The following is a 21,798-nucleotide window of genomic DNA, read 5'->3' as shown; positions in this document are numbered from 1 at the left end:
CTTTTAACCAAACATCCCAGCGGAAGAAAACAAATTGAGGGATTATACAACCTATTTACTCGGGGTACCATTAACACTGATGTGGCATTATCAAGCATATACCAACAGAAGCCTGTGAAATTGAAGCATTTTGTTATGATATTTTTGATTTTGCAGGAGAAACTCTTGAGATATTGGTTTATCAGTTGATCTGTATCTCCGGATATTTTATCCCTCAGATCCCCAGTTTCTCTGTGATGTCATCATTCTGATGATTGAAGGATTGTCTTTCCCCCAAAATTCCGCATTCTCCTTATGTTTATACAGGACCACAGAGAAAAACTCACAAAACATCGAGATTTTTGATAGATTAGATTTTTTTGCTGCAATTTCTACATCTTTTGAAGATTTTTTTTTTTTACAAAAGGAGTAAACCTTTTTTATCCAGAGGAGCTCAAATGACATTAAAAAAAGTGTGCTGATGATAAAAACGATATCACTGGTTTGGAAGAGGATATAAAAATATTAATCGTATGATTTATTTATAGACTAAAGTGGGGTATTGATCATATCAGTTTGGTTTTTTATATCACCCTTCATTGGCGCTTTAAGTAGTATTGGAAAATAACGGCAACAGTGACCAACAAACTATGTAATTGCAGCAAAAGGGTGGATGTATTGATTCGGTGTTGACAGGGTGGTTCTTAATTAGAGTTATATGAGCAAGGTGCAAAAAGTCAGCAAATATTAATTGCTCCTATGATATGAACCACTGACATGTTTGATGTATTTGGCATTTACATGAGAACTTGTAGAGCTCTCCTGAATTGAGGTAAATTTGCTCTTGCTGGGCTGAAAGAACTACTGGACTAGAATCTGGGATTCTGCATTCATCAAAAATTTTGTTTTAATTTCGACTCAGTGGATTCTTTTGATGAGAAGGAGTAAGACTTTTTCATCATTATCCAATTTGTCCTCGTGAAGAGAGGGATGGAATTTGGCATCGATGGCTGATTTGTATAGTATTTCCTTAATTACAAAAGTTTTAATTGATTTCCAACATTAAGTAGCCCAATCACAGTTTCTCCATTGGATGTTGGGGGAGTCTTTAATCGGGGCTTTCATCAAATACTGGAGGATCATATTTTTTTCCTCACAAGTGTTTGCATTGGAATCGAGATATTTATCAATATTTCTGATTAACTAACTCTGAGAAGGGAGGTAAAAGCAGAAGGTTCTTTATTTCACACTTTGTCCCGAGAGTTTTACAACAAGACTGATGAGGCAGTAATGATAGAGTGAAATATGAGGGAATTAATTAACGTTAAAATTTTGATGACTATCTTGTGAGGTGGAACTATAAATTGTGCATTAGTTACTTCAAGGACGGAGAAAAAATGCAGGAGAAATCAGAGTATGAGTCCCTTTACGACAGTGTGGGAAATGAGGGCTATATGGTTTGTATAGTTTATAAAACTGTCCATTTTTTAATTTTTAGAATGTTGTCCTTTTTTGGCCAACCATTGAAAACTTATTACATGTATGAGTTTGAAACTTTTAGTAAAATATTTAACCAAATTAATGCACCACAGAGAAAAAAATTTTTAGAAATATGTGACATTTTTTTTTTATTTAAGAATGTATGTCAAAAAACTTCATTTGTATACATATGTAGGTTCATAGGTTCGTGTTTGTTTGTTTTCTTTGGTTATTTTTTGGAATGAATAGGTGGGGAAGTTACTTTGTTACTATCAGTCTTTACCATTTGAATTTTAACACATCTTGGCAGGTGTTATTGCATTTGCAGGTGAATTAGAAGGAATTGATTTTTGGAGTGAATGAGAATTAATTGCGGGACAGATGATGCTGAAGATTTGATTTTTAATTAATTAGCAGTCTGTTCATGATGTCTGTGTGTTAGGGTGGTCTGAATCATCTCCTTCATAGATTTTCAACCACAATTACCAGTTCTGAGAGTTGAAAATGTTATATAACAGTATATTATAAGGGTAATCATTTTATTATCATTTTGCATTCTGTAATATTTAAAAAAAAATTGAAACATGTTTATTGCATAAGAACAAGGAAATGTTAGAATATTTTATTTTCATCTCAAAATCTATAAAGGAAAATTAAACTGTTCTAGGGATTATCAGAATTTATGTGCTTGTATTTTTCTGAGTGACAAGGTTTACATTGCAAAATGTGTTTAATGGTTTTAACTGCATATCCTGTTTATTTGCTAGTGTTGCAGCTGCACAGCTTAATTAAGACAGGTTACATACCAATGCTTAAAGCTTTGGGGAATATCGCATCACAGGAAATCAATGGTTATGAATAATTCCTGACAATGAGACAAACTTGATACACCTCATTTTTGCATGACTTGTGTATTGCAAAGGTATTATGTGTGAGTATTTATACACTGTATCTATAGCTTGGGGAGGTATTTGGCACCCACCCCCTTCCTCTGCTCCAGAGTGGGTATTATGGAACCACCCACAGGATTTTCATGGCAGTAAAAATTCTCGTAAAAATGAGAGCAGTCAGCTATCATGTTTCTTGGTTTCTGATGCACTTCAGAAAATTTTATTATGGATAACTAGATACTAAATTACTTTTTATGATGTGAGAATGCTTAACAAATTATCCCATGCCATTGAAAGTGTGAATAGATATATGCATAATACATTGGTTCTATATGCAGATGGTGAACTCAATTCACTTCAAGAAACCACCACGGAATTTGAGAATTGCTATTTCTTTTTCTGGTCTCTCTTTAAATTCTGCAATCTTTCAGCTAAGTAAGAATTCAGATAAATTTTTGAGGGTCTGATAGTTGCAAGAATCCCCTGTTGATAAGAAATTGTGGAAGAGAAAAAATTCTCCTGCATTTTTGGCACCAGCAGGTCTCCCACTGCGCCATGGTTTGATGTGCTCACTGCAGTCTTGTGAGTTCCTATGACGATTCCAGCTAGCAGGGCTGCTGGGGCAATGTTTGATGTTTACTTCATTGTGCTTTAATATTCATAAATTTGTAAAAATGCATCACATCCTATAGACATTGTTGATAAACTGCACTGCAGGAGTGAATACTTTTTGGTTAACAGCTGAACATGCAAAGAGAATATAAAGATCATGTAACTATGGTGATTAGTTCAAAGGAAGAGGGCACCACAATGACATAATATTTAGAATCAGGTCAACAATTTCCTATTTTTGTTACTGTGTTTTATTATATAGGCAAAATCCTATTTTGTTTTGATATAATTGTTTTTGTCTCTCTTCATTATGAGTTTTTCATATGAATTATTTATTGTCCCAGAGAAGCTTAGGAGAGAAAGTGAACAGCCCCATATTGTCCCAAATAAACCATTAGATAAAAGTCATTATAGTTAGCATAATCAAGATAAACTGACAACATTGATCAAAGGAAGTGAAAATTGAAGAGAAGTGTAAAATCTTCCCCCAAGGATATTGCAGGGCAAAAAAAAAACAACATACAACTAGTGAAAAACAGCATCGTCATCAGATAAAAGAATTCGATTTTGATTACACTGATTATCTATTCATTTGCCAATTATTCACATTGTTTTTCAGGTCATATAGCCTATTGATTTCATGAAACAAACAGTAAAATAGCTATGAATTATTCCCTTCTATTGAAGAGTTATTGTATGGCTGAGAGTGTTTGAATAGAAATTCCGAGAGTCCTTGGATGGTTATCTGTTTAGTTGGGAAACTGCTTCTGAATCAAAACATTATGTGATTGGTCTCTCTGATTTATGTGGGGACTTTCTTACTAAGTCCATTTTAAGGTCATAGCTATATTGATCCTTTTCCTGTTGTTGTTTGTTTTTCAGTTTTTTTTCCTTTTTGGGGAGGGTCCATTATTGGCATTTTTAAAGATCAAGTTAAATTCAAAAATTTCACCATGCTTTTCTACGACTTCCTTTGAATTGCATCCTAAAATTCACACTTATTAATGAGTTATATATTTTTTTAAAGATTTATAAATCTTAAATTGTAAACAATGCTGTATCAGTTGAAGATATATTGCATTTTCTTCTTTGAAAATCTAAGATAAAGATTCTTTTAAACTTCTTTGACAAAGAAATACTGCAGATTTAGACAAGAAAGGTGTGTACGACTTTATTCAACTTGTAAGAACAGTTTCTATGTGGTAAACTTCCATGTAGCGCTCCATGCAACTTTATACAACTGAACTTGTAAAAAATTCCCTTTACAAGAAAAGCATCACCAAATCTGTTTGAAATAGATGTTAATTCTCAGGTTGACAAAAGAGTTCAAATGATGTAAATTCACCTGAGCTTGTTAATTTCTCGACAGATGGGGCGTAAACTTTATATACTGCTTTTGTTTTTGTGTTTTCTGTAAAAATAGATGGTGTATTTGAAATTTCTTTGGCTCTGTTTAAGTTTCTGGATTCTTACATCACCTATAATCTTCTTAGCTCTGTATCATTTAATGCCTGAAAAATCTTGTGTTCTAAAATAGAGCAAGTGTTGACTTAGTGAGGGAAAATAGAATAGAACACACAATTGGAGCCATCCATTATGTGAACGATATTTTTGCATACAGAGGGATTTTTTTTGTAATGTTTGTTAAAAGCGTATTAAATTGATTGGATTTAATTTAGTCTAAAAATGTGTTTAAAACAGGCAAGTTCCATTTAAAGAATGAATAAAAGATTTAATAAATATTTTTTAATGAAATTATAATTGTCAATGAAATATGAAAATCTAATATAATATCCAACATTCATTTCATGCAGACTGCAGCATGGCTCTGTTTCATATCTGACAATTGTATATTTTTATTGGAGCTTGTTCTTGTAATATTGAAAAAGATATTTTCAGAGATTGGTTCAGTGACTACTATTATTTTTTGTTGCGAATCTCAGAGGACTCTTTCAGAAGAAGAAGCTGCAATATTCTTATGGAATATATTGATATTTCTGAATCTTGTTATTAATGTTTTCTATTTTTTCCTCTATTTTTCTATAGGCCCATGTGGTGGCGGCATTTGAACAGAGTCTGACCAATATGACTGCTCGACTTCAGCATCTGACTTCCACAGCAGAACAAAAGGTAGGTCGCTTTTCTGTAATTTCTCACCAAAAGGGTTATGCCAGTTTTATCTTTGGAACTTAATGGATTTGTTGTCTCATATTGCTGCAATTCTTAACCCCATCCCCCCTTTTCAATTGATTTTCCTCCTGCAAGAAAACACCCCCCCCCCTTTTTTTGTGAAAGGATTAACTCTGATTTCTAGTACATTGTAATTTGATTCCTGATTTTCTTGTGATCCTTAGTGCATTTTTTTTAATTAATGGCAAAAGCTTGTTGTGGATGCATGTATGCATCTTGATCATGCATTCTTAATTTTCTATTTTACTCATTTTCCTTGAAAAATTCATTTCTATTGAAATTTTGAAATTAAATCCCTTTTAGATAAAGAAATTAAAAGAATATATCCATGATTTCAAGTGGGAGATGGCTTTGATATTAAATACAGTTTGTCATGCTTTAGTAGACAGTTTTCCATCAGTATTTGAAGTTTTGAAGATGATAGAATACTGAAGTAATATCAGCATATTTCAAGAATATCAAAACACTAGGGAATTTTCTTTGATAGCTATTCAATAGACCAAGTCAACTTTTAGTTTCATCAGCATAATTTTCAATCTCCAGATCTGCAAGGGATTAGTTACTCTAAAACACAGAACAAAGCCATATACTCTAATACTACAGAACTTTAAAACATGTATAATAGGCTAGCTTTAAAATTGATATAGATGTATATTATGTAATGATCATATGCGTACGACACATCATGGCTTTTATCAGATGAAATGTCATGCTAGACTCTTAAAGAAAGATATTTCCAAGAAGCCAGTTGCCAACCTATAGGGGAGAATATTTTTTTTATAATATTGGATATGAATCATAGCACTTTATCAGAGATGAGATTAGGGTCTGCAGGAAATATGGAGAAGTTGCACGCTTCACTTGTTATCATCATCCAAGGAACCAAAAAGCTAGACCTGCCATTTTTTGTAGAGTATAGGAAAGGGGAGGGGGGAATAAAGCAGACAGTATAACCTTAGGAATAGGGGAAGACATTTTTATGGGGCTTTTTGTCTATACTCTGTGAATGGCCGTTAAGTGGATTTTCCCTCCTTAAGTCAATTAACCATTTTATTGCATGAACTTATTGCATTAAATCATGAAATGGCTGGCTTACTTCAGATGATAATGCAACAGTGATGTTTGTTTTTCTTTCAATTTTTCTCCCCCCTTTTTTGCTGACTTTCTGATTTTGCTAACAATTCTTATGCTGCATATACCGTGTTCAATATAGGCTAGTGATAAAGTTCGTCTTCGCTCCAAACAAGAAAAGGTATGTTGGCAGTGCATCCAATTTTCTTCTGTATTAATCTATCCAATTTTGTAGCATTATATAACAATTTGTAGAGCAGTTTTCTTTCTTTTGTTGGTACATATACTTTTTTTCATACTCCATATTAACTAAACATAAAAAATGGCTGAGGAAAATATAGCACCTGTGTATAACCATATTAATATAATATCATACATTGTTGTGTGATCCCAAATGATATGCTAACAATTAATGTGAAACCATCAATACAACAGAAATGACCAAATGCAGTGACAATAATTGTAACATTTTCATCAACAATATAGATATATTGCACACATTTTTGTTGAATCTTAGAACTGATTTGTTTTGTAGGATTTGCATGATTGGTTTTCATTTGTTTTCTGCATGCAAACTTAATTAAAATGGTGTTGTGTCTATATGTCTGCATTAGTAGTGATACTTGGCATACAGCAGAGTTACATTGTAGTAGCAGGATGGGCCAATTAAGTAAATTGAATACATTATCTTACGATCTTTATTGCATAGGAATTGTAACCTTGTAGAGATCAATGTAATGCAGTGTAATTGATTATACAAGATGACATGGATTATAGATAGTTTGCAGTGACAATGGGGAATTTTAATTCAGCCATATTTCACTAAAAGAAAAATATGATACTGCAGTGTTTAGAACTATATGGGGTGGAACTTATAATAAAGAGGAAGGTTTCCATTTAACTCTTGTTTTTTTTAACTATCTTAAAATGATAAATCATAAAAAATGCATGCATGATAAAGATGTTTTTGATGGTTACACTTTTAAAGGTGAAAAGCCTTGAAGGAACAAGATATAAGGAAATAGTCATTTATATTCAAAATATGGTTAACAACACACATTGCCAGGCAGAATTATTAGTTCAAATGATTCCAATAAAGTATTCCTTAATTCACCTACACAGATTCATAAGGATTGTCATCAAAAGGTTGTTTTTTATTTGTATCATTATAGGGATGCTGCATTTGAACATTTATCAAAATTCTGAGCAAAGACTTTGAATTTACATTCAAGGACATCTGTACAGTTTATTGCAACTATGAATCAGGGGAACAGAATTCTAACAACAATATATTACCTTAGTTATTTTCAAAAATCAGTTTTGCAAGATAAAATGAGACATATTGCATAAGAAGGAAAAGTTTTTGAAAGCTTTAGCAAACTTTTTTTCTTTATTATCATTTGGGTTGATAGATGCATGAAGAAATGCCATTTGGTAGATAAACAAAGGCGATATGCAGTGAAAATATTTAGCTTGGATCCAATAGATTCTCTGATTGCTATGCTTCCATTGGCCTTCTGTTTATTTTAGCATGTTGTTTGGGGGGGATTATATGTTATTCTTGAAGGTTGTATTTTGTTGCAGTTTATTTGGGTTTCACTTGCTCTGCACTGAAATATAAAACATTTCATAATCAGTGCATCTGTTTTGGCTCATGGCAGATGGAAATCATTTTCTAAACTGAGCTAAATGCTCCATAGCCATAGACTCTATTGAAGTGTCTTGTGCTCTTTCTGTTTAAGAGGGAAACCTTTTAACCATTCCAGTGCAACAAGGCTCTGCAGGACTCTATAGTTTGTTGTATAAACATTATTCTATTTGTTGGATTCCAAGGTGATATCTTTGCGAGAAATTATTTTGTTCTGATTAAGGTAATTACATTAACTTTATAAATATGCTTTCTATTTTTATCGCTTCCTGTCGGAACATGTGGTCCAACTGTCTATTTTTGCCACAGTGTTGAATATTGTATTCTTTTGATTGAGCTCAAGCGCAATTTGTATCAGAATTGCAGACAAAATACATATTTCAGGTGCTTTCTTCCTTATTACAGGATTCGGAGCTGAATGAGCTGAGGGCAACCATCGAGGCACTAAAACGACAGAGTGGTCTCAGCATACCTGATCCCACGATCCTCAGCCCTGGGGCAGGGCGGCGCCACACCTCACCGGGTATGGTCAATACAAACGATTACGTCTCTCAAAGTCCGCTCCACCATCAGCAATCGCCTCACCGTGGCAACCGACCTGGGTTCAATACCCTCCCGATGCCCACTGGTAACGACATAACAAGATTAGCTTTAAAAATCACAAACATCACATTGAGTGTTTTTTGACTTATTTTATTATCACTGTTGTCACGAATTTTAGTAAATTTTTAGCATTTGAGATACTTGTTAAAAATTTCACTTTTTATTTGCACATGATTTTGTCGATTGAGATATTTAATTAGAAGGGTGGGAAGTACATATTCATAAAACCAAATATTTTTCATGGCATTTATTAATCCTTAAGTTTATATTTAATCCATTATTTAATTAATAGCCTTGAAAAAACATTATGCATCCCTGCAAGGAATCAAAGACTTTCATACTCTTCCCAAAATTATTGGTAAAAAATCTCATAAAAATTATAGCTTAGGTTTTCTTCTGCCCCATTGTGACTGGGATTTATAATCAAAATAATATAGAATCTAGAATGATTAATTAGGGTGCAGGGACAGTATTTAGTTTGGGTTAGCTGGCCTTCAAGTTCAGAAGTACTCTGTCATTTCATTTCCAAACTTTTTACGGCTCCCTGGATTAAAGCAGGGTGGTGGAGTGGGCACACTGTTATTTATATATTTTAATTCTGTATTAATTATCATTCTGCATGATAACTTTATTTGCATGCCTTTACTTTCTACCATTTTCATTAGATATATTCCTCTTGAATAATGTTTTTCACTATTTCATTATTAAATTCACTTTATAGATTCATTTTTCTTTTATTCATTGATCAGTATTTTATTAAGCAATACATTTTCTACTTGAAAAATGATTATATGATTACAGCAAATTTTAAAACAAATGATTTAGATTGTTAATTATTTTATGTTATTTCCTTTAATTGCTCCTTCAAGAGTATTGAAGCACTGATAGAATGGTGTAATTTCTTACCAAGCTGATTTTTGTCTCTCTTCAACCCCAAAGATTTTTTACTACACTAAGGCAGACATTTCTTTACAAACGCTCACCATATGCAAATAATCTTTCAAAAATAATTACCTCATTCTTCTGAATGATTTCTTGTTCTTTCCGCCTGTGTATCTGCCAACTTTCATAATCCTGTTTCATTTCCAATGCATGATTTGAATATCTTACAATTCTTTGCATTGAGACAAGATAAGTGATGACGTTGATTCTATTTCTGTCACCAGAGGGCAGGATCACACGACAGCTTTCTACGGACAGTGTTTCCAGTATCAACAGTCTCTCCAGTGCGTGTAGCACTGCCAGCCAGCAATCGGCAGCCACGGACGGGGAAGCAGGGCGACGCAAAAAGAAAAAGGGATGGGTGAGTGGCATCTGTTGTATATACCTATCATTTCACAAAACTGTCAGACATTTGTATAGGGAAATGACTTCAAAGACTGATTTTAAAGAGGATTCAAGGAGGTATTTGGTTAAATGATATTTTAAATTTGAAAGTTAATTTTAATGCCAGAGAAGAGTTAATTTGGGCCAATATATTTCTTGTGTTTCTGTAGATCTTTTTAATAAAACAATATACCTTCAAAATTACTGAAAAATATATTTTATTTCAAACTATATATACATTATGAAATGACCAGTTTCTGCAAGATTGAATATTTATTTGCATATTGTTTCCTCAGCTTCGGAGTTCCTTCAGCAAGGCTTTCTCTAGAAAGAAGAACAAGAGTGGCTCCATGTCGGACTGTGAGGTGGAGGTCGGGCAGATGAGGTCAAACTTCTCGGCTCCTAACTCCCCTCTCTTACAAATCCACATGCCAAACGGTCAGGGCCTTATCAAAGGCTCTCACTCTTCTAGTGCGTAAGTAGAATACCTTCTGTCAAAATGATTCGGAATAAGCGTTGGATTACCTTTAAAATGATTGTCATTCTCATATTGTGGTAAAACAAGAGTTGCCAAGGGAATGATGTGTTCAAAGTGTGACAGGCCTAGGAAAGGAAATTTTCAGGAGTTGATGCGGCAAATATTGATAAAGAAGTAGACAGATAAATTTTGTGTCTTGAAAAATTTTGCTTAAATTGCTTTTCAAGATAAAGAATGTGAGTGTCTTTTCTGTACAGTTTATATGAGGCAGAGGATGCCACTTCTGTTCTGGAGCTGAGGAAGCAGCTCCGAGATAAAGACATGAAGTTAACAGACATCAGACTGGAGGCCCTGTCGTCTGCTCATCAGCTGGAACAACTCCGCGAGACCATGAACAAAATGAAGGTAAGCAATCAGAGCCCCTACCACATTATTCTTATGATAGCGGATTGAAATGTAAGAATTGTGAGTTACAGTCTATTTTAAATATTCCATTGGCATTTTGACTTTAAAATGGAAACAACTCCAGATGTTTTACCGTATATTCTCACCTGTAAGCTGTTTCTTTGGTCCAAAACTCTCTGTCCAGCTTATAGGCAAGTTATAAAACAGCTAGTTAATATTTTATGGGGTCAGTGCCTCTAAAATAATCTCAAACAATACAACCGACTTATATGCAAGTATATATATATGGTATGTGTTTTGTGCTTTAAAAATGATTTTTTACGGATTCAAAATATTTTCCTAGAAAAAGTCGGGTCAGGTAATCAAGTTAAACTGAACTGGTCCACAATTAAAAGGCAGACAACTCAGATTTACTCTTTCATGTCATTTACAGACATAATATTATAGAAGATCCATTTGGCTGGGACTAATTTTAGCAATGGCAATGTTATTTTTCAGAATGAAATGAGTGCCTTGAAAGCAGACAATGACAGACTACAAAGAATGATGCATGTTCGTCCATTAAATTCATCCCAGAATTCCATAGTCCATAATCGTACCAGTAGTGAATCATTAGAGAGATCTCTCAGTATTACAGAACAACCTAGTCTAGGTAACACTGAATGTTGATATCAAATATTCATAGTGGTCAAGGTTAACCTAATCATAAGCATTAAAAGTGCTTGGAAAAGGATGAAAACTATCTTTATCTCCTAATTGAACCATTGAATTTATCACATGTTGAAACTGAACACAACTCACATATAGGCCACTCCATATTAGTTTTTTTCTATCTTCCATGTTAGTACTCGGGTAAACTCTTCACATATTTTGTGCCTGATTGCATAAAAAATGTGTTAAAAAGCTTTGAACACTCCGCTATGAGTTACGATCAGTTTATAGTGTTAATATTGTGGATTATAAAACAATTTGTACATATCCATTAATCAAAACTTCTTTCTTTCAGAAATGATATTATCAGAGACCCCAGACAGAGATGGGAAGAGAGTGACCATGACTGTCTACCTGGGGTCAAATCCTGACCCCCTGAGGGAGGGTGTAGAGGTGAGCTACATATAGAACATAAAATGAATGAGTTCAAATGAAAAGTTCAGTTCATATTACCTGTAAATTTGATTAAATCTTGTTTTGTGTATGTTTCCTTGATATCTTTGTAAAATATGTGACTTTAAACCTTGTGTGCACTGCGAGTGAGCTTCCATCTTGTTGTCAAAATTAGGCTCATGCTGTGTCTTTATCTCTGTAACATAATTCATACAATGTTAATGTGTATTGTACTGAAACTGCACTTTGTTCACTTGCCCTCGATGAAATTATTTTTCTTAAAAAATCGGAATTGTGAAATGAAATTCAAAATGATCAGATTTCAGTACATTGAAATAAAATATACTCTGCTGTCAGTAAAAAAAAATGCATGTAAGCTTTAGATATTTTCGAAAATAAAATTCAAATGTACATTTTAAATACAAAAATTAAACACAGCAAGATGTTGATATCAAATGTGAATTACAATACTTGAAGATAAAGCTATTTCCTGTATTATAACATTATCTCTAAAACAGACACCTGTTCACAGATTTCTTCATGTGGGTTTGCCAAGATAAGAAATAATTATAGCCACTCTGAAATCCCACAAAACTATTACCCAGTAATTTGTTAGTAATTTCAGGTTCTCTGCATATTTTTGTTGGCACAAGATGTTTTTTGTATTAAATGGAGGTTCATTTAGTTGTACATATGTTTTACAAAATACGTGGAAATTCTTGCCATTTATTCAGATTTTTTTCTGTCTGTTGCAGAAACCAGCTGAAGTTTTAATAGGTTCTCTCTCCGTCAGTGGAAAAACAAAATGGGATATCCTAGATAATATTGTTAGAAAAATACTAAAGGTGATTATGAAGCATTATATATTTTGTCAATTTCCATTTGAAAGATCATATTTTGTAAATCTCATCATTCATGTACACAGCCATGTATTTTTCATATCCCTTGGTTTTAAAACTTAACAGATATAGCAATTTACATTATTTTATATGGAAGCAAAATTGTCCATCTCTAGCATTATAAGCATGTTTTTCTCTGTGTTTCTTTTCTAATGATTATTATCACATATGTAACAGCCATATTTTTATACCTCTAAATGATTCAATGTTTTATTTACAGGAATACGTCCTACGAGTTGATCCCGTGACAAATTTAGGTCTCAGTGCGGAGAGCGTCTTTTCATATCACATTGCCGAGATTGTCCGGACAAAGGACGCTGAACTGCCAGAGTTACTTCCCATTGGGTACCTTGTTGGTGATACTATGCAAATTGGAATTTGTTTGAAAGGTAGGAAAACTTTTTTGCTCAAATTGACTTTCAAAAAAAAATTGATTTAAAGTTTAAATTGATTTATTTAAATTTGAATTTGATTTTAATTAATTTAATGAATTTTAAATCTGTTTGCATGTATAGGTACCAGACAGAACAGTGTGGACTCCCTGGCATTTGAGACCCTGATCCCTAAATCCATCGTCCAGCGGTACGTGTCTCTGTTACTGGAACACAGGAGAATCATACTCTGTGGACCCAGTGGAACCGGAAAAACTTACCTGGCTCAAAAACTGGCAGAGCACCTGGTTCTCAGGTAAAAACAAATAATGATTTACCCACATTTTACATTTCAAATGTCTGTACATAAATTGCAATTACATGTATTTGCAATAACACTAAACAGGATCAAGGAAAAAAAGGGGGGTGTTGAAATGTATGCTTCTTCATTTTTTTAAAGGTTTGTACGTCTTATTCCAAATGTTTATTATTCAGATCTGGAAAGGAGCTTACTGCGGGCTCCGTGGCAACATTCAATGTGGACCACAAGTCAGCTAAGGAATTACGGCAGTACCTGGCCAACATCGCAGAGCAGTGTGAGAACACGGGGGTGGGGGAACTCCCTAGTGTCATCATCCTGGACAACCTTCATCACGTGGGGTCCCTGGGAGAGGTGTTCAATGGATTTCTCAGTGTCAAGTACCAGAAGTGGTGGGTGTATTGTCTCTTTGTAGAAAAAAGTTACATAAATTGGAGACATCTGAAACTTCCAGGAATGATTTTTGGCACTTATGTTTCTGTTAAAATCATATCTTGGAATAGACTTATGTTTCAAGATTAAGCTAGTATTTGCCACCTGACAAATAATTTCTTGTTTTCCGTATAATAGAATTTCATTTCCTCTTAAGAAATGTTTCATTACTTCTTTACAAATGCAAAATATATCAACTAATACTGGATTTCTTTGATAGCCCCTACATCATTGGAACCATGAATCAGGCTACATGCTCTACCACAAATCTACAGCTCCATCACAACTTCCGCTGGGTCCTGTGTGCTAATCACATGGAGCCCGTCAAGGGATTCCTGGGAAGGTACCTCAGACGGAAGCTGGTGGAGGCGGAGGTCAGGACTGGTATCCGTAACAACGACCTTAACAAGATCATTGATTGGGTGCCTAAAGTCTGGCTCCACCTCAACAAGTTCCTAGAGACACATAGCTCCTCTGATGTCACCATTGGTAAGGGACTGTTCAAGATTAATTTTATTGTAATGCAAGATAATCAAAATTAATTTAAGAAACATAAGCTTCAATTGCATTTTGATTAGTGGAATGTAAAATAAAAGTTTGTTGAAAAGACATTTTGCAAGAGAAATGATTCTTTCGTAGGAATAGCTGTTGAATGACTATAGCTCTTATGTTTATGATATAATGCTACAGGTCCACGGTTGTTCCTGTCCTGTCCAATGGAGATTGCTGGGTCCAAGGTGTGGTTCACAGACTTGTGGAACTATTCCATTGTTCCTTATCTTCTGGAGGCAGTCAGAGAGGGACTGCAGGTTTGTTTTATATATGATCAATTAGCTATACACCTTACTATTACCATACACATACTATATACTTGTATTGATTGTTACCAATGAACTTTACATACAAAACCACGCGACTTTTGGTATTGACATTGGTTGACAAAAAAAAAAGAAAAAAGCAATTATAGTTCTTTCTACAGAAACATGGAAAGATGTAATAAAACCTATTAAACTATTAGCATCTGAGTCAGTGGTTTTAATTTTTAAAAAGTCATATTCTGTTATCCAATCAATGTTTTGTGTAGCAGTATTCTAAAAATAATTTACTTTGTAATAGGTGTATGGGAAGAGAGCCCCGTGGGAGGACCCCACAGATTGGGTCCTGGAGTCATATCCGTGGGCGACGGCTAAGGACGAGGATCCCTCCCTGCTGAAGATCAGGCCGGAGGACGTGGGTTACGACAGCCAGGGGGTGATATCCACCTCATCAGGGGTCCCCCTTAAATCCAAGTCTGCCGACTCAGCGAACCACGGTGAATCCACCACTGACCCCTTGGTTAGTCATGTGTAGAATCTAAAACCTTCACGCTCTGTTAGATGTTGTGGCCCCTTTTTCTTTTAGTTTATAGATAGAACACCGTCACATTCTTTTTTGGTCTCCGTTGTTTCGAACTCCTGTCATAATTCACTGTAATGGCACTGTCATTGTAAAACACATTGTTTCGGTCAACTTGATGTTGTATATTCATGGTGAGGTGCAAACAAGAGTGATATGTTGTCTTTCGAAAACTGATTTTGATTCCCATATATTCAGCAAGAAAAAAGCTGATAATCAGAGAAAAAGAGCATGGTATTCTGTACCCTTCTTGTTTACAGATTCAAGTTTATTTTGTTTGTAAGATTTAGTTTGATATATGCCAAAAACAGTACACCTAAGCCAATTAAAACAACTACAACTAAAAATAAAAAAAAGAAACCTTGCTGATAGTGCTACAAGTTTATAAAGTTAAAAGAGCATTTAACATAATTTTAAGGAATCGTAAAGAAAACACACAAAGCATTGTTACTGCTAAAAAAATTATAAGGTATATTTTGTTTGGCTGGAAATGGCACCCAATTCTAAGTCTTTGCTGAAGTAAGGGATCTATGCAGATTGTAGTTATATTTCGAGCATAGAAAGACTAACAGAGGGACTTGAATCTTAAACAAGAAAAAAATTACAATGTAGTTTGCTGTGTGTACCCATGTTTTGGTTGCATGAACAATTTTACCCGTCATATGTGCATTGTGCATCAAGTCTTGCATGCGTTTTGTTTTTGTTCAACAGACCATTATGCCTTTTCATTAGAGGAAATAAAAATTAACATGTTCCAAAATTGCTACAGCTTTTCTATTATTTCATCATTGCAACTATTGATCCCTTCCTAAATACAGCTTTCAGGCCCCTTAAATGCAACTTTGAAATCGTTTATATCTTATTAATGAAAACAGTATCTTCTAATATTTGAGAAGTGAATTTGCAAAAGAAAAACACTTGACCGTCTTAATATATGGATACAAGAGGACAAATGGTCTGTTGTTGGAATGTTATTATTTTTGTTGAACTATATAGACTTTATATCTAACTTGCTAGTATGTGGTTTCTTTTGTGACTTTTCAGTATAACATGATCAAACGCCTACAGGAAGCCGCAAATTATTCTAGTTCTCAGAGCGGTCAGGACGAGGATTCAGCCAGCGTGGGCAGTCGGAGTAGCAGCGTACAGGACCTGTCTACTTCCAGTGTAGAGTCCACGATCTGAGAAAATTATCCTCAAATTCAAACGTTTTCATGATTCAGAAGCTGAATGCTGTGATTGTTTAGAAGCTTGAACCTTTTTTTTTTTTAGAGTAAATGATATCATGTCTTATTTATATGACCAAAAAGAACTGTTGATGTTCATATTTAGCAAGTGAAAAATGATGTACATAATAATGTTTTACTGAACATATTGCCAAATACTATAGATGCCTAAAAATGGAAATTCTGTCTCCGAACAAAAGCAGATTTTTCTTCAAAATATTAAATAAAAGTATTAAGTCATACCACATAATACTTTAGATAATAGAGGATTATAGGCAGCTACGCAGAAAAAAAGGGTGCTTTTATTACATTTTATGAAATGCGGTGAAATAATTTTTGTTTTAGTTTTATGTACCGGTAAGGCCATATGGAGATGTGCAATTTTAATTTCGTTGAAGGTGTATTTCTAAATATACCTAGATATGACGCAAACTAGAAACATTTGCAAAATAGTTTACTAAATCAAATGCAAATGGTAACCATCAAGATGAATTGTTGGTTATTTTTAAACAATATATGTACAATAGATGTATAGACAAACAGCATGTTGCATGATTTTTATGTCTGTTGTGTTGTATGTTTGTGAAGTATATGGTATTTAATATTACGTCACTTTTCCCAACTGCTGCACCATTGTCTGAAGTTAATTAGCAGTCATTAATTAATATAAAACATTTTATAAATTAAATCTTGACAATTAGATTCAACTTGAAATTTTTTTTTTATCAAACAAAATACAATCATTAGAAGAAAAGATTTTATGACTCCATGTTCTGTTTATTTTAAGGTCCGACCAGCCAAGAACGTTACAGCCGATACAGCTTAACAAATACGTGAATTGTAAATACAGAATTTAAAATAATTTATTCAATGCAACATGTCTGTATAGGAAATGACACATTGACTTTGTACATATCTGAACTAGTAATTGGAAAATTTAAGGAAGCTATGCCTTTCTTAAGGGTAGTATCTCCTATGGTTTTCAACCAAGAGGAGATTATTGGGGCAGGGAGGTAACTTCATTTCTAACTATTTTAAGAACTCTCTCTCTCAGAAAGATGTAATTTTGTCAAATTTATTTAATATGTAGATGTTAATTAAAAGGAATTTTTTTATGACATTTTGTTAAACTGGAGAGCATGTATTGATTTTTCATGTTAATTCTGTGTTCTATACACGTTTACATGTATTACTTTGTGCTTCAAAAACCCTTGCTTTATGCATTTTTAGAAATTGCTTAATCCCTTAATGTGCAGGTTTAAGGAAAAATCAAAAGCTTTTATGGTTTAGGGTGTGTTATGCTTTGAAATTTGCATTGCCTCTAGCTTACCATTTTTCGACTTTTGGGAGGGGTATAGGTTTCCTAAATATTTTACTTTAATTTATTGTTGTGTCATTAATATGTGTACATGAACTGTTTAATAAAGAGAACACCAAATAACTATCTGTTATTACCAGGCTTCTTTGTAACTTAACTTCCATAGTACAATAAAATTGTGTGAACTAGAACCATGTGACGTACATATTCTGCATGTCATATACCCGTATGTGGCATCATTTTAAGAGAATACTGCAGATTAAAGAGTTCATGTTTGTCTTGAAAGACTTGAGTATTGGTAAAGCCAAGAGCAGTGAGCATGGATCATGGCTTCAGACCCTCAATAAATTTTACAAATATTTCATATTCAGTAATTATATCCATGAATATTCCACATACAAGAGATGTAGGTTACATTTTATACAGAACATTTTTTTTTTCATTCAGGCCACAGTGGCAATATCACTTTTGTATAGATATATATATAGATTGTAGTAACGCTCTAAAATTTTTAATTGAGAGTGATCATGATTATTTCACAATCCTTTCTTTATGCTAGTCATCACATGTGCGTACTTTATCAAAGAGACTTTTTATATGTCCATGATGTTCATTATAATTACTGAGTTGTTATATAATTAGAAATCTCAGTTTGCACACTGTTTTCCAGGTGACACACATTTTTTTCAAACTACTGTGAAAGGTGCTGAATTGTATGTAATATAAAATCTTTAACTATATGTATAGGAAATGAAGGTCATTTTGTCAGCATTGAACTGATGTTACTATTTATAACTGTAAATATTTAAGCACTTGTTTGAATGGCGTTTCTTGTTGTTCAGAGGTTTTTGATTGTTGTGGTGTTGACAAGTTGTTTGTTGTTTCTTCAAGAAGTCCCATTTACAACCATAACAACAAAATATTATGAAAAAGGTGAATTTTAAGTTGAACATATACATTTTTTTCTTGTCTTATTATAATCATGAATTGTAAACAGAGGTGTATGTTCCTTAAATGTTTTGTAAAGGAGGAAATGACACAGGAGAATCATGTTTGATAATAAATATTTATTTCCAAACAATACGCACTTTTGTTGTTGTTCATCATTTGAGACAATATGTCTTGCAATGCAAGGACTTTCTAGAGATAATTCTTCATTCCAAGAATTATTCAGCACTGTTTGGTATATAGCATCCAAGTGCAATCCTCGGCTGACTATGCTACACCCCATTCAAACCTTGGATGTGATACATGTAGGTGGCCTGGAGGTCTTCAATATGCATTAGTTCCATACATTTCTCTGCAAGAAATGGTTTGTCACTCATATCATATTTCACTCTGCATAGTGCTCTTCGAAAAGGTTTGTAAAATTTTTCATTGTAAAAAGGACTGGATTATAACCTAATGTTAGGAAGCTTTGAAAGCAAAAACAAATTGAGGCTTGCAAAAGTAACTGTGATTTCAAATGTATTGCATTTTAAAGAAATTCAAATAAAAAGATGGTAGAACCCATATGACGTCCAAGGTTGGTGTGTGAGATATGAGCCACCCGAGGAGCACCGAGTGTATTGTATCTATTCTATGAGTGAAGGTGAAAAGAAATTGCAAAATTAATGCAACCTGTAATAAATGTAAATTTTACCCCTGGACACCAAGCAGTCAAACTGTTGGCATAATGTAATATTGAGTCATGTACAAAATTTTTGAAATTCATGGCTCCAGGGTCAAGAATTCTAGTGCTAAGGCAGGACTCTGATTATAAAGTGAAATTGTATCATACATGTATATTTCTTTGAAAATCTTCTCAGTTTTTTGGCATAAAACAAACTCAATGTACTTTTACGATGAGGAAGCAAATTAAGCAAACAAAATAAATGCATAGTTATGATAAGGTTTCTTCCAAAATTTTGAAAACCATGGTTCCAGGTACAGAGGTCCAGGTGATAGCGTGGGGCTCTGTGGAATATACTAGTAGAGTGAAAATGCATTATTTCTTCAAAAATCTTCTCTGATCCTGGGTATTTAGCATACAAACTGATTCTTTAATTATGACGAGCAAGTGTGCCTCTTCCAGAAATTTGAAATGTTTATCCCCAGGGTCAAGGGTTCCTGTGGTGTGGGGCTCTTCTGATAACAGATTAGTTGGTGAAAATACATCAATTTATTTAATTGTTCTCTGCTACTGGGTATTACATAAACAAAATGTACAGTGATGATAAGATAGGGTGCCTCTTTTTAAATTGTAAATTTCATGGCAATCGTTGGAAAGTTGCTACATGAAACTCAGGTGACCTTTTAGGTCCATGTGCATCTTGAAAATTCGTCAAGTCAAGAATTTGTTTAAGAAATATATATACTGCTTTCCTCAATTTCGCCTTGTCTTTGATTCACCCACTTGAGTTGAAAGCAAAAGGGACAAAAATAAGACATTAAGGCAAAATTTTCCCTGTAGATACAAAAATTTCTAATAAAAAAATAAAAATTCTGTAATTTGTTTTCATATATTATGAAGACTTACGACACATATTTGGGAAACGTATTGTCTGACCTCAAGAAATAAAGCTGAAAGATTAAACATAGAAAAATGTAAAAGTATATTGAGAGAATAGAAAGACACCCATGGTATATGAGAGATTTTTTTTTATTTAGTATCACAGGCACTTGTTTCGGATATAAATTTTAACCTACATGTATTACTATAGGTTTTGTATACACTGGACTGGTATGAAACATCGAACAAGGTTGGTATATGAATTATTTAAAAAATATTAATCACTCAAAATAAATAAGTTATAGAAATCCAATGGTGGATCCAGGACCGGCGTCGCCGGACGTGCCCCCATATTTTTTTTAAAATTTTGATTGTACTATCCTAAAATCAAAAAGGGAAAACACCTTATTTGGTTGAATTTTCTCAGTTTTCCATAGGCTTTATAATTATCTACCATTCTCGCCAAAATCTGTGCCTTCATTTGGAAGTCGAATGTGCGTAAAAAAAAACTGACCACCCCCCCCCCCTTCCGGATTTGCTCCCAAAATTAAAAAAAAAAATCAAGAAATACATGTTACTTTGAAATGAAAACAAAACCCAATTCTTATATGAATTTGTGATTTTTGAATCTGTATATTTACAGACATTTTCAGTAATTATATTATATTTTGCCCAATTAATTCTACTATAGGGCCTAGATGTCACTATTTTTTCCGAAGTGGAAAAGTCCAGGCCCCTGATTAAAATATTAAGTTGTATTCATTGTTAATTTGTGTGATCTACCATTGAACCTTTTCTATTCAGTAGCCTTCATGCTTATTACATTTTCAACAATAAATTAAAGTGTAATTTTTTTTATTGAATGAAAGAAAAAGTGGGCAAGCTCACATACCCTACGCCCTCCCAAAACTCCAAGTGCTAAAATTCCCGGAAAAAATAAAGAAATCGGAATTTCCTGATATAATATAACATTGTGTCCTAAATATCTCAGTTTGACAAAATTCTGTGCAGCGGTTTAAGAGGAGTTCTGCTGACAAACTGTTCATCTCTATATGTTCAAGATATGGCCAAAACTCTAAGTTGAAAAGTGCGAAAATTCCCGAAAAAAATAAAGGAGTCGGGATTTCCTGGTAATATGCACATCCACACATTGTGTCCTATATGTCTGCAAAGTTTGTCGAAATTCTGTACAGCGGTTCATGAGGAGTTATGCTGACCCCACCAAAAAAAACCAAGACAGACTGACGGACGGGTCAAAAACATTATACGTAACGCAACTAGTTGCGTGGGGTATTATAAAAATGCTCATTCTGATACAGTGTGAAAGAATATTTTGGCATAGTATTTGACAAAATCGTAGCAAAACTCTAGATTTCTTCTTGCTCGATCCTCTAAAAATGCAAAAAATTCTCAATATATGATATAAATTTTTAAAAATTGAAATCCATGTTTAAAAATCAGTGATTTTAATTCACTATCGCCTATAGCTTACAAAACAGTTTCTATGGTGTTTTGGGCTGTTCCCCATCGTCTCAAGCCACGGCCCGGAGTATGTATGTACA

The 21,798-nt window shown here is 33.7% G+C and overlaps 1 protein-coding gene across 12 annotated transcripts in view; it reads left to right on the top strand.

The window, feature by feature from the left end:
• The window catches only part of LOC134247940 (neuron navigator 3-like), a 139,918-nt gene extending 121,090 nt beyond the window's left edge, over positions 1-18,828 (top strand). For 8 of the 12 annotated variants that reach the window (XM_062730334.1, XM_062730389.1, XM_062730406.1 and 5 more), the window contains 16 exons: positions 5,007-5,090; positions 6,364-6,402; positions 8,275-8,497; positions 9,639-9,775; positions 10,095-10,273; positions 10,534-10,681; positions 11,180-11,333; positions 11,688-11,785; positions 12,541-12,630; positions 12,905-13,073; positions 13,200-13,371; positions 13,551-13,766; positions 14,027-14,295; positions 14,497-14,615; positions 14,923-15,141; positions 16,246-18,828. In XM_062730334.1, coding sequence (XP_062586318.1) covers positions 5,007-5,090; positions 6,364-6,402; positions 8,275-8,497; positions 9,639-9,775; positions 10,095-10,273; positions 10,534-10,681; positions 11,180-11,333; positions 11,688-11,785; positions 12,541-12,630; positions 12,905-13,073; positions 13,200-13,371; positions 13,551-13,766; positions 14,027-14,295; positions 14,497-14,615; positions 14,923-15,141; positions 16,246-16,386 — 2,457 coding nt within the window. In that variant the 3' untranslated portion in view covers positions 16,387-18,828. The remainder of the gene's footprint in view (positions 1-5,006; positions 5,091-6,363; positions 6,403-8,274; positions 8,498-9,638; positions 9,776-10,094; positions 10,274-10,533; positions 10,682-11,179; positions 11,334-11,687; positions 11,786-12,540; positions 12,631-12,904; positions 13,074-13,199; positions 13,372-13,550; positions 13,767-14,026; positions 14,296-14,496; positions 14,616-14,922; positions 15,142-16,245) is intronic. The other 4 variants (XM_062730354.1, XM_062730347.1, XM_062730363.1 and 1 more) reach the window with 4 other exon arrangements.
• Positions 18,829-21,798: the final 2,970 nt, after the last annotated feature.

This window comes from Saccostrea cucullata, unplaced genomic scaffold, assembly GCF_032062105.1.
Source record: "Saccostrea cucullata isolate Sc308-1 unplaced genomic scaffold, CSIRO_AGI_Scuc_v1 ctg558, whole genome shotgun sequence".
In the NCBI taxonomy this organism is placed as follows: domain Eukaryota; kingdom Metazoa; phylum Mollusca; class Bivalvia; order Ostreida; family Ostreidae; genus Saccostrea; species Saccostrea cuccullata.
Note: the sequence above shows the minus strand (reverse complement) of the source record. Positions and strands in the feature narration are given on the sequence as shown.